The sequence below is a fragment of the Danio rerio genome, chromosome 15 (genome assembly GCF_052040795.2).
Source record: "Danio rerio strain M-AB ecotype USA chromosome 15, GRCz13ab, whole genome shotgun sequence".
NCBI lineage: Eukaryota > Metazoa > Chordata > Actinopteri > Cypriniformes > Danionidae > Danio > Danio rerio.
In genome coordinates this window covers 12,261,788-12,275,765 of record NC_141035.1, presented here as the reverse complement: position 1 = coordinate 12,275,765, position 13,978 = coordinate 12,261,788, and the positions used below count along the sequence as shown (strand labels likewise).

Here is a 13,978-nt window from a genome sequence, read left to right as displayed (position 1 = left end):
TGACAAACATGCAAAAAAGAAAGAAAGAAATTAATAAATAAAATTAATAATTAAAAAGAATAAAACTGACCCCAAACTTTTGACCAGTTGTGTATTGCATAATTGGAACTTTACATTTATATGTTCTATTTCAGACCTTAAGTTTCAAAGTGTCTTCTTTTTCAGTAATGGGAATCTAGACCCATGGATGAGTGGTGGAGTGACCAAGAGTCTGTCTGAATCTCTGCTTGCCATTATGATTGATGGAGGTGCTCACCATCTTGATCTGCGCTACAACAACGAGCTTGACCCACAATCTGTCATTAAAGCAAGATCGCTGGAAGTGCAGTACTTCAAACAGTGGATCAAACATGCAGCAACTACATAATAATATGAGAACAAGATCAAGAATGTTTATAAATATGATTGCAAATAAAAGTTGACTTTAAGACCCAATCCCAATTCTATTTTTGTACCCCTACCCCTTAACCTTCCCCTTGGCCCTTACAACCGAGCGTTAAGGAAAAGGGCTTCAAAATTTACCCTTAAGAATTAGGACAGCACTACACCACCTGCACACATCAACATATGTCCTCACGATCTGATGCTTCATATGAGATCAGACGATCGCGACTTCTGTAGTTATTCTAGTTTTGTTTTTTCTTGGTATTTATCTTTAGGAAATCACTAAAGGCATATAGTATGTTATGATAGCGATCTAATGTGCCAATAAGATCGTAACTGTACTGTGTATTTTACACAGTGGCCATATTCATCAATGTAAACACCAAAAACAACATTAACATTATAGCAAACACTGTAAAATGACAATTGACAGCCACTAGACATTACTTACAGGGTATTCAAATGTCAGAATGCTGTGGGACTGTTGTACAGGAGTTATTAATAGGGATTATAGATCGCGAAATTTAGCGTTTTGTTTGTTAAAGCATGACGGTAAAACACGAGCGTGGTTTTGAATGTATTAAAACACATGTTTTTTTGTCGTAAAAATTCATAATAATGACAAAAAATACTAATTTGTGGACCTCATTACTTCCGGGTTCAGCAATATTGCCTTTGTGGCAGGTGTATTCTGAGAAAATTTCTTACCCCTTGGTTTCAAGTGTGGTCCTGAAAAATCTTCGTTCGAAGGGCTATTCACCCCTTCCCCTTAGCCTTCAAGCTAAAGAGAATTGGGTAAGGGGAAGGGCTAAGGGGTAGAATTGGGATTGGGCCTAAGTGTGTTCACACTTGCCAGATAAATTTAAAAATGACATTTTTTGTGTGTAAGAAAGCTTTGCCTCCACACATCCACACTGAAATGACTGAAAACATTTTTGTGCCTGTTCTGCTTTTGTACATCTTATTCTTTTATTTAATTTTTTGGATCCAGACTACACTGCAAAAAATATTTCTGAAAAATTGTTGCAATTTATATGGATTGAATTTACAGAAACAAATTCAACTTCGTAATGTTCAACCTAATTAATTTGTTTAAATTCAGCCCAAAGTAATTGTTTCCAACCACATACCTTAATAAAATAAATAGTAAATCCACTAAATCATCCTTAAATATATTGTTCAGTGTTGGGCTTTCATGATTTTGCATTTTTCACACAACGGGTATTGTGGTTAAAAAAATTAACAATATCTTTATGCTGTATAAAGGTTTCTATAGAGACCTTAGACGAAGGTTTTGTTTATTTGGATGATTTGTTCTTTGTTCATTTTAAACTTAAAGCAAAAAATAAATGGTCATGTGTGCAAAAATGTTTATTTGCTTTATCACAGGCTGATCTAGTTAATAATATTAGAGGCAGCAACTACACTTTAGTTATGATTCTCACAAATGGAGCAACGTGCATTATCTTGGGTAGTTGGATATTTAAAATAGATTATAACATTTTTAAATATGTAGTGAAAAAAACAGTCTGTCTGAAATTATGCTACAGAAAAACATTCTGGCACAAACCTAAAAAGGTACATATGCTAAAAATGGGAGTTCCAGCTGGGGGTGCCTATAGAACTGCAGGAGTGACAGCTTTTCCTTGGTTATAACTGTAAGAAAAGTAACTGCTCTAGTAATATTTAATTTATGGGGTTAGTTATATGAAAAATATAATCTAAACTAATATGACAGTGTTTCACTCTGCCATAATAAGACTAAAGATGTTCTTCAGTATTTTTATTTTTTTGCATGTTTTTGCAAGGAAAGAATGTTGCCTACTGTATACATTTGTCACTGTTTGTGTTCTCGTTGAGTTTATCCAGAATATAAAAGAAGGGATTTTTTTTTCAGTAAACACAAAATCTAAAACTACTGAGGAAGAGTCCTTTGCCAAATGACATTTTAAAAGAATAGTTCACCAAAAAAATCTAAATTAATTAACTTATTTATGAAATACTACTGGCCACCGAGAGCGATAAAGGGGGTGAGTCCACAAATTCACCTAGGAGGCGATTTCGGGAGAGCACAACAAGAAGATGAGTGAGAATAGTAGATGTAAAAGAACGTCTACCTAGCCCTCACCCCCTCCCACAGTTTATAGTACAAAATGATCTGCTGTACAGTGTCGCAGAGAGGCAGAGGGAAAAGAAAACCCTATTAGTGGTTCCGAAGAACAAAAGTGACACTATAGAGCTGGCACATACTCACCCGATGGCAGGACATCTAGGAGCTGCAAATATGGTGAAGAGGATCCGAGACCGAGAAGTAAAGAGATATTGTCAAGCGTGCAACATATGCCAGCGGACCCCCAAATATGACCCTCCCCCCAAAGCGCCTTTTCCAACCCCGAAGACACTGGCATTACCGGGTTCTTCCCTTCAGGCTCCACAGGGCTCCAGCCACATTCCAAAGAAAGATGGACGTCCTGCTGCTGCCCCACCAGCCATATGCAGCAGCTTACCTGGACGATCTGATTATCCACTCATGGGAGGAACATCTATCCAGGTTGCGGAGGGTGGTCTCGGATCTACGACGGGCTGGGCTCAAAGCTAACCCCAGGAAATGCCACCTAGGATTAGCTGAAGCCAAATACCTGGGCTTCCATATAGGAAGAGGTATCCTTATCCAGTCACAACAAAACAAAGTGAAAGCTCTCCAAGAATCCCCACAACTGACTACAGAAACACAGGTACATGCATTTCTTGGGTTAGCAGGCTACTATAGATGCTTTATACCTAGCTTCTCATCCATAGCCAGCCCACTGACAGACCTGACCAGAAAGGGGCAGTAAGAGAGAATTGAAGTGGAGTGCGACAACGGAAAAGGCTTTCCAGGCACTGAAGTTGGCACTAACGTCCTCCTCGGTACTGCACGCACCTGATTTCAGCTGCCTCTACATCTTCCAGTTAGACGCTTTCAACTCAGGCCTGGGCGCAGTCCTTCCCCAGGTTCACAATGGTGAAGAACATCCCATCGTATACGTAAGTTTGGAAGCTAGTGTCCGCTGAGACCAAGTACGCAGTGGTCGAAAAGGAGGCCCTGGTGATCAACTGGGCAATGCTGGAGCTAAAATATTACCTGCTAGGAAGACTGTTCACTCTGATAACAGATCATGGTCCTCTAAAATGGATGGCTACAGCGAAAAACAATAATGCACAAGTCTCCAGGTGCTTGTAGTCACTCCAGGATTACCACTTCAACATCCAACATTGATCCGGGGTATCCCACGGAAATGGGGATGGCCTCTCACGACCATGGTCTGGATGGGCTGGTCTGTCAAACGAAATGTGAATAATCTGACAGATTTATATTTTTTCCCTACCTATTTCAAAACTTGCTGATAATAATTAAATCAGTATGAAATAATCACTAAAGCCTAGCTGGATCTGAAATTGGTGAATAGTTTTACAATCCTTGCCCATCCATGGTCACCATCAGCCTTGTTTTCATTTAAGCTTCAGTTTGGACTAATGTTACTGTGTTAATTTAAAACTATTTTTAAATTAAAATGACACATCAACATGATCCACAGAGTAAATGCACATTAATGAAAATAGCCGAACATGCCGTTTCCTTTTTCTCATTCGCTGATCACAATGTGATTTAATGAAAACCTAAAGACAGACAACGAGCAATAAAGTAGCTAGCAGGAGGTGTGTGGTGTAAAACAGAGATTGTGTCCCATGCAGAGACCTGCAGGACTCCACCAGACCTGCATTCATTCACTGGCAGCTCCTGCTTCTCCAAACTGCAGTACGTAGACATCATCTGCTCTGTGCTGAGCTGCCTCCTGCTAATATTATTATTAATATCACAGCCAGAGTGCAGACCTGGTTGTTTTACGTGGGTTTGGGAAGGTCATGAAGAATAGATGAATGTGAGGTGACAAATGGTGAATTTCACTCTGCTGTGCCCTGAAATGTCAACAGTTCAGTTTTGTTTTTTTCTTTGTTTATTTGTTACTTTCAATTTACTCTGTCAGTAAAATTAAAGGTAATGTGTGTTGTTTATTACAGCATGTGTCACTACTTTTATCGAAAAGAATTATCTAAAAAATTGTCACTGTTTACTAACATTTCATTTCTTGAACACACCTCTCATTTGCTATTGGTCAGACAATCTAGAACAGCATTATTTTGCACTCCCTCAAGGCTGATTTGAATGCACTAAAGTACCAATGCAGTTTATTAATGTTTTGTTCTTTGCACCTACTCTGGCAAACTTTTTGCTTCATAAAACCTCAAAGTACAATATAATCAAGAGTCAGTGGAACTATATATATTTAGTAGAAAATTATTTTCTAAACAAAGAAAACAAACAATGGGCTTTTCAGCTGCTGTAAATGCAACTACAATGTTTTCAGTAAAATTAAGGTTTTATTTTTTCAATATTTAATTTAGTTTTTGCATAAACTTATATATCTCATACACGTATCCTTTACAAATCTTATAATCTTGTTCACTGTTGTCTAAATTGGAATTCAATACCTGGATCTAACTAAACAAATAGTTAAAAGACTCCCATTGGTACATGCATAGATGATTATGATTTAGATGGTAACTAACCTAAATGATGCAGAGGATAGTTACTCATTTCTTAAACAACCATTTCAAATACACACCCTGTGATCATGTAAAATATGTTAATCTATTTCAGGGGCAAATTATTGGCATGTATCAAGCACAGAAATTATCTAAGGAGATTGCTGAAACTACAAAAATTCGGTTAAGAACTGTCCGATGCATTGATAAAAATTGGAAGTTTAGTGGGCAACCATCATCTTTAAGGAAGGAATGTGCAATGAAAAAAAGAATGATTATGGGGTTATTTATTATGTAGGTAATTAGTGTTGTATATTACAGTGTGCAATAAAAACAACTATCACTTCAAATATAATTCATTTGGCTGGCACAATGACTCACTGGTTAGCGGAGATGTATAAAGTACTAGAGACCAAGACTTGAGTAAAAGCACAAGTGCTCTATCAAAAAAGTGACTTGAGTAGAAGTTGAAGTGCTCTTTAAGCACCTGACTTAAGTGGAAGTACTAAAGTATTCAACATTTTTTGTACTTAAGTATTGCAAGCAGTTTATTTCAAAATTTACTACTCAAATACTAGAGTATTGTGTAATGTAGTTATTAAAGAAAGCAGTCAAAATACATTATATTGTTTTGCTTATTTTAAAGATCTTTTTTTCAGCCAAGAAAAATTATTTTTTTATAATTGATTTTTTTCTTCATAACACAATATTTTTTAATTAAAATCTATAAATATATTGATATAATATTTGTAACACAATTTTGTTCTTTAATACAGCAGTAAGAAATATGAACTGTACCCTTAATTTGACCTGCTCAAAGAAAAACACTCTTTCTGAATGTATCAGACAAAACTCATGCACATGCACAAAAGACAGCATGAGCATTTTTTGCAAACAAACTAATTTAAATATTATCCTGGTTGCTTTTTAAGCACTGGCAGGGGATGTCTTACACCCCTATCAGTGGTTATTGTCGTCCCCTGCTTAACAGAAAAGGCTGCGATCGGCTTTAGAAATGAAAGCGCTGTTTACCAATGGTAGGAAGAGCAGCCGTGGTGACAGTCTATATGTGCATAATGTGCGGTTATCACAGGTAATCCATGATAGACACAGTGGAGAAAACTCGCACCTCGTGTCTAGATCCACTAGTATCTCTTTAACAGTCAAGAGGAGAGGAAAAGTAACCTCACAAACATGCCACGGGTCAAATCTCCAATTTGAGATAGAGGTAAAGATGGAGAGTTACAGCATTTCTCCGTAGTGGTGAAATAGCGGAAAATCGCCTCTTTCGCCATAGTATTCTACTGCGACATTGCACATAAGAGATAAATGACGTCAGTACGTAATAATTGGCTATGATCTATTACGGAACCGATATCAATAATTTTGACACCCCAAAAAACGAGTAACGTGGCAGCACATAAAAAATCTATCAGAGTAAATGTATTAAACTCACCATAAATATATACTGAAGTAAAAGAGGAAGTAAGAGAAAAAACAATGCTCCAGTAGATACAGATACAGCCTTTAAGTACTTAAGTACAGTACTTTATGGCCCGTTTCCACTGAATGGTACGGTTTGGTTTGGTATGCTTTTATGGCCGTTTCCACTGTCAAAAAGCGTACGGAACCACACAGTACCACTTTTTCGGCACCCTTTCAAAAGGGTACCAAACAAGAGAAAGAGTACCAAAAGGTTGAGCTACACGTGCAGTTGAACGCTGATTGGTTACAGAGATATGTCACAAGCTTGTGGAGCTAGACAGAATAACAACAAAGGAACCGCCATGTTCTAATACACAGCCGAGACATTACATGGGAATTCTATATGCATGTAATAACAAGCCATGAATGACCCGGGCTCAAACAAACCTTGTCGTTGTTTTAATGAACAGACACAAAGCCAAGAAGAAAAATCTGCTGTGAGCTGTTGTTTCTTTACAAGCCTGTCTAAAAGTGCGTGCAGTTTCGCTTTCGTCTGGGAGCTCGCGATCGCGTCTATATTTGTAATAACAAACTTCTTGAGCTGATGATAATAACATGTATGTGATTATTGAAGTGTTGCCATCATCTGATCCATTCAAAAAGGAAAGGACAAGTGTGAGAGTGAAGCGCGGAAAAAAGGAGAAGCCTGACAAAACACTGGACCAAAATTGTTTTAGCAACCTGAATCATAAACAAACTGCCATGTTATCTTCGTTTTTTGGACTCTTATGAACTAGGAATGACAAAATTACTCTATAACAGAGCTAACATGTGCTGGTGAAGATTACAGACACAGATGAGAGGTTTGTGCCGACTGTGGGCTATATTGTGTGTGTTGTTTTTTACTCAAATAAGTACTAAATGTATGCTGTGTGTAGTTTTTCTGTAATTAATAATACTGTATATCGGAGACTGTAAGGGGCTGTATATGTTCATATATGTTGCATTTACTTATTTTATATAATTGCAGACGTTACAGGAGGCTATTTTGCACTGTTATTGATCTGCAGTTCGAATCACATCATGTTCATAGAAAGGTTAGTAATAAACATTTATAAACAGGTATTTGTGTATAGCATCTGCAAGCGTCTGTTTTGTGAGAAGTGCTTCTCATATGATTTGTGAACAACCCATACAGCTTTACTGTAGACATTTATTCAAGCGAGCATGACGTCGACTTAAACTTTCTGTCATACACCACAGCTACCAAAAGGGTACTCTTGGTGGTGGAAATGCAAGCTTGATAAAGGTGACACGTACCAAACAGTACCGTACTGTACCAGTCAGTGGAAATGAGTCATTAGTAGTTCTACTTCGTTACTATACATCTCTGCTGATTAGCACTCTGCTCATTATCACCTCACAGCAAGAAGGTTGCAGGTTCAAATCCTGACTGGGCCATTTCACATTTCTATGTGAAGTTTGTTTGTTTGTTAGTCAGATCTGAGTTTCAATAGTCATCTCAAAGCAGTCAGTAAATCAGCATACTATCATCTCAAAAACATAGGAAGAATCAGATGCTTTGTTTCCAGTGAAGATTTAGAGAAACTTGTTTATGCTTTTATCAGCAGCCGGGTGGATTACTGTAACGGCCTCCTCACTGGCCTTCCTAAAAAGACAGTCAGACAGTTGCAGCTCATCCAGAATGCTGCAGCCAGAATTCTGACCAGAAACAGAAAATCAGAGCACATGACACCTGTCCTCAGGTCTCTACACTGGCTCCCAGTTACATTCAGAATAGAGTTTAAAGTGTTATTACTGGTCTATAAATCACTAAATGGCCTAGGACCTCAATACATTACAGATATGATCACTGAATACAAACCCAACAGATCACTCAGATCATTAGGATCATATAAACTAGAAGTTCCAAGAGTTCAGTCAAAGCAGGGTGAATCCAACACTAGGAACATTCAAATCAAGACTAAAAACACATCTGTTTAGCTGTGCCTTTACTGAATGAGCACTGTGCTGCATCCGACAGATTGCGCTATTATGTTTTTCTCCTCTTCTTCATTCTTTTATATCACATTTTACCTGTTTTTATGTTTTTAATCAGTTTTATTATTTGTTTTTATAAATTTTTTTTTACTTGTTTCTTTTATTCTTGTTTATGTAAAGCACTTTGAATTGCCACTGTGTTTGAAATGTGCTATATAAATAAACTTGCCTTGCCTTGTTCTCCCTGTGTTCCCGTAGGTGCTCCGGTTCTCCTAGAGTCCAAAGACATGCGATAAAGGTAAATTGAATAAAAAAATTGTCTGTAGAGTATAAGTGTGTGTGAATGAGTATGGGTGTTTTCCAATACTGGGTTAGGGCTGAAAGGGCATCTGCTGCAGAAAATATATGCTGGAATAGTTGGGGGTTCATTCCACTATAGCGATCTCTGAAATAGAGAATAAGCAGATTGAATGAATAATTAATTTGAAGTTATAGTGTTGTGTAATTCAGTGTGCAATATAACCAATAAGTCTAAATTTAGCGACGCAGTGGTGCAGTGGGTAGCACGTTCGCCTCACAGCAAGAAGGTCGCTGGTTCGATCCTCGGCTCAGTTGGCGTTTCTGTGTGGAGTTTGCATGTTCTCCCTGCGTATGCGTGTATTTTCTCCAGGTGCTCCGGTTTTCCCCACAGTCCAAAGACATGCGGTACAGGTGAATTGGGTAGGCTAAATTGTCCGTAGTGTATGAGTGTGTGTGTGTGTGTGTGTGTGTGTGTGTGTGTGAATGTTTCCCAGAGATGGGTTGCAGCTGGAAGGGTATCCGCTGCGTAAAAACTTGCTGGATAATTTGGCGGTTCATTCCGCTGTGGTGACCCCGGATTAATAAAGGGACTAAGCCGACAAGAAAATGAATGAAGTCTAAATTTATATTGGCAACTGTATAGGCCTCTACAGCAACTTTACAAATGAATTTGCTGTTTTTTAATCCTAAATAATTTTAGCCACAGATAAAGTTTTGGTAACACTTTAGAATAACTATCCGTTATAACTAGTTAATAGACCATTAATAAACTGTTAGTTAACAAGTTATAAATGACTTGTTAAACAAAAGTTAATAGTTTGTTAATTATTTACAACTGTGCCTTATAGATGGGCAATGGATAACTTACAAGCCGTTAGTTGACAAGTTGTAAATGACTTCTTAACTGTATTTTAATGATTTAAAACTATACCTAATAAATTAGTAATAGATCATGAACAAGCTGTTAGTAAATTACTTAATAAAGGCTTGCTAAGTATCAGTTAATAGTGTGTATATGTTATTGGGACGTTATTCTAAAGTTGCAGCTGTTCTTCATTTATTAACTGTTAGTAAATGAGGAATAGTTGCAACTTTAGAATAACGTCCCAATAACATGCTTAAGCTAATAACTAACACTTAAATATTATATTTACTCCCACTTTACAGACGAGAGTTGTTCACCCTATAATAACACCAGTGAAACTTTTTTATTAGACCACTGGTGTCATTTTAAATTTTTTTATTTATTTTGTTTTCATGTTTAGCACTTCATGGGTTTGTATTCTTGCATACTGCTGTACTGCCATGTCATGGTTCAGTATATGTGTTTCTATACATTAAAGACAACTTTTAACATTTCATCTGTGAAGTTTCTTTGGTAAAACACAGCACACAGAAAAGCCTATAAGTGGAACAAGGTTTAGAAACAAACATTTTATATTTTAAATATTACATCAAATTTCTGTAGCTTGAACTTATTCCATCCATTTGCTGTTCTACAAGAATTCATTGGTATTAGTAGATGGTTAACAAACGATGAACAACTCTCGTCTGTAAAGTGTGAGTAAATATAATATTTAAGTGTTAGTTATTAGCTTAAGCATGTTATTGGGACGTTATTCTAAAGTTGCAACTATTCCTCATTAACTAACAGTTAATAAATGAAAAATAGCTGCAACTTAACATATACGCACCATAACTGATACTTAGCAAGCCTTTATTAAGTAATTTACTAACAGCTTGTTCATGATCTATCACTAATTTATTAGGTATAGTTTTAAATCATTAAAATACAGTTAAGAAGTCATTTACAACTTGTCAACTAACGGCTTGTAAGTTATCCATTGCCCATCTATAAGGCACAGTTGTAAATAATTAACAAACTATAAACTTTTATTTAACAAGTCATTTATAACTTGTTAACTAACAGTTTATTAATGGTCTATTAACTAGTTAAAACGGATAGTTATTCTAAAGTGTTACCAAAGTTTTAATTGTTGATGATTTTAATATTCATATAGATAATCAAAAATATGCTTTATTTCTTGCCTTCTTAGAAATACTAGTATGAAGGTAAATCAGTAGCAAAACTAGGGAGCTTGCAAATCTGAGTGTGTGCACTGATAATAATATTTGTATGTGTGGAATGAAATGTACACTCACAGCTCTGATGTGAACAGCTGAATCTCTCGATTTGCACACTAACAATAATCAGCACACTTGTTTTTTAAATTTGAAGTTGCAGATTAATAGATGAGAATTTGTAAAATGTCATTCACAAATTCAAAATGATAAACACAAGTGTGTGTGGCAAATTTACCTGTACATGTATTGCAGTTTCACTGTACAAGCACAAGTCGGCACTAACAACCTCTCAGATTTCTCTGTAAATGTGCAAATCCACAAGCTCTAACATTTCGCGAGATTCCTGTCGCAGAACCACCTGTGCGACTTTTATTAGCTGATGCTCCACCAATGAATTGCACCAGCCAACGTGGGTGCAAAAAATAATTTGTATGATTATTTTACTATTATTATTTAGTTTTTAAAACTATTTTATGAAAAGATTTTTTTAAATAACATTAAACAGACGGATGTGTACATACCACTAAAAGAGCAGTAAAGTCCTTGATTGGCTAGAGCCAGATAACAAAATAAGACGTTTTTGTACGTCAACACATCGGGCAGCTCGCGCTGTTTTTGGTGGTGGTCGCAATGGTGGCATTTTTGAACCATAAAAAATCTCTTTTTTTGTAGTAGAATAATTAATGTTACCCTGTACCATTAATTTGGGGTGGGGGTCTAGTTGATTTTAATTAATTGATCGAGTGCTGCCAGGAATCTACTTAGTTATATTCAGAGGCATAGCAGCCCTCAAGCACATGGCAATTCCAACAGTTCTCCCACCATGGCACCTCAACCTGGTACCAGTGCTTAGTTTGGGGTTGGCCATGCTGTCAATAGACCAAACACAGTACAGCAAGAAATGCAAAGATAAAGTAATTGTGTCAAAATCCCTCAAATTTTTTATCATGTAATAACTTTCTTATAAAGACTTCATGTTTCATTAGATTAATAATTAACAAAGAATAAATAAAGTGACACATTTAAATGGTTGTTTGTCTCACCTCTTTGCACAATTCATAATTTCGACTTTATATCTCATATTTTGAGTTTTTAAGTCCTTAGTAATTCATAATGTTGGCATAATGTTGGGTTAAGTCAATTTTGTTTAGTAAGTCATAGGTTTTGGCATAATATTGAGTTAAGTCAATATTGAGTTAAGTCAATTTTGATTTATTAAGTCATAATTTCGACTTTGCTAAGTCATAATTTCAACTAAGGCATGATTTTTTTTTCTTTATTACAGAGCTTTTTCGGGACTTTACCATGGAATTCATAAAAGAATGAAAAAAAATGGCACCTGAACCTGCAGGTGTTACATGTGTGAAGCTCTTGGAAGTCAGTTCTGCTTGCATCTGTTTCAGCTGAAAGTGCACCTTTAGGGCTCTATTTTGATGGTCCATGCGCAGAGCACAAAACGCTTTTAGGGTGTGTCAGAATGCATTTTTGCTAATTTAAGGACGGAAAAATACGATTCGTTTCAAAACTACTTGTAAATTCAGTTCTAATTTCCAGGAAACGAATAAATAAACAATAATAACGAAGTGTGCTCAAAAACCTGAGTTATATCCTAATACACATGCTGTGCCCCATATGGTTTAAAACCTGACAGGTGGGCAAATCTAAGCTTGTTTTTAATAAAACAAATATAAATATGGATATAATAAATAATACCGCTAATAATAATAACATTATACAAAAGCAAATTGTTATAAATGAACTGAAAAAGCCTCCCGAGATGAAGAAGACATAAAAGCAGTGGTTCCCCTTCGGTTGGGGAACTTCAGTGCCATAGAGTGGATTGATTAAAATCCACGAATGGGAGGATTCGGATCAGAAGCCGCTTGTCTGGAGAGTATTGAACGGGCCAATAAATGAAATGAATTGGCAGCGTAAGCTTGCGCAGGTGTGCTGCATCGCCAATTATCCCAGCATATAAGCACACCTGAAGCGAGCAAACGCTATCCTTTTCGCTTCAGATCCTTTCTGAGTGAGTCGATGAGGGTTCCTCTTGCTGTTCAGCACTTCAGAGCGAATGAGTGTCTCCCGGTCCAAAGTGGGTTTTCGCGGCGGCAGACGGTCGAGCTGGGTTTCTCCCTTGCCTGCGGTTCTTTGGGTCCGGTCCTCCAGAGCGGTGCGTATTGTTGCAACTTTCCTAAAAGAGCAACACAGTCGTGCAGCACGTCCTTTTCAGGATGGCGCTCCGACTGTGCGTTTCTGGATGCGGGGGTTTCCTGTTTCCACCTCGGGCTCGCGGACCTCTCGCTCCTCACGGCGCTCCATCCAAGCTTCGGGTAGTGGGAGTGATCCGTCTAACCAGATGGTAGCTCTCACGCTCGCTGACACCGGAGATCAGATGTCCTCCGTGGCATCGGAGGGTGGGCTTTCACTGTCCGACGAAGATCCGGACCCGCTCGCCCCCTCCGGGCAGGTGAGCGCCGTCAAATTGGATCCTGAAGCGGACATGTTAGCCGTGCTTTCCTGGGGTGCTTCGGCCGTGGGGTTGGAGCTGGTTTATCCCCCAGCTCCGCGGCCGGACCGACTAGATGGGTGCTACGTAGAGAACCAGAAGGCGAAGCCTTCGAAGCCTCTCATCCCCTTCTTCCCGGAAGTGCGCAGTAGGCCCGTGCTGCGTGTCCCTCCGCCCTCACCGCCCTTGACGGCGGAGCTGCCAGGGGGTATGAGGCGATCCCGTCAGTGGACCAGTGTGCAGCATCCACATGGATGATGCGACGGCTGCCACAGGACAACAGCGCCAGTGCGCTCACCACACACCAGCTATTAGTGGAGAGGAGAGACAGTGATAGAGCAAATTCGCTGGAAGGGGATGATTGGGAGGCCATGATCGTAAGGGCCGATAGAGGGACTTTGGCCAGGATATTGGGGTTTACACCCCTGCTCTTTCACGAGAAGTGCCATGGGATTTTTAATGACCACAGAGAGTCAGGACCTCGGTTTAACGTCTCATCAGAAAGACAGCGCCCACTGACAGTGTAGTGTCCCCTTCACATTTACTCGGGCATTAGGACTCACACAGACCACAGATTGAGCGCCCCCTGCTGGCCTCACTAACACCACTTCCAACAGAACACTTCCTAGTGTTCCCTAGTGGTCTCCCATCCAGGTACTGACCAGGCTCAGCCCTGCTTAGCTTCAG

General features: G+C 38.3%; 1 protein-coding gene across 14 annotated transcripts in view; it reads left to right on the top strand.

The window, feature by feature from the left end:
* prcp (prolylcarboxypeptidase (angiotensinase C)) overlaps positions 1 to 13,978 on the top strand; it is a 107,751-nt gene that overhangs the window by 91,411 nt on the left and 2,362 nt on the right. For 5 of the 14 annotated variants that reach the window (XR_015508489.1, NM_001002694.1, XM_087282696.1 and 2 more), the window contains 1 exon segment: positions 166 to 1,752. Coding sequence is in view for 6 of the 14 variants with exons in the window: in NM_001002694.1 (NP_001002694.1) it covers positions 166 to 367 (202 nt within the window). In the remaining 8 variants the exon portion in view is untranslated. 14 annotated transcript variants of the gene reach the window in all.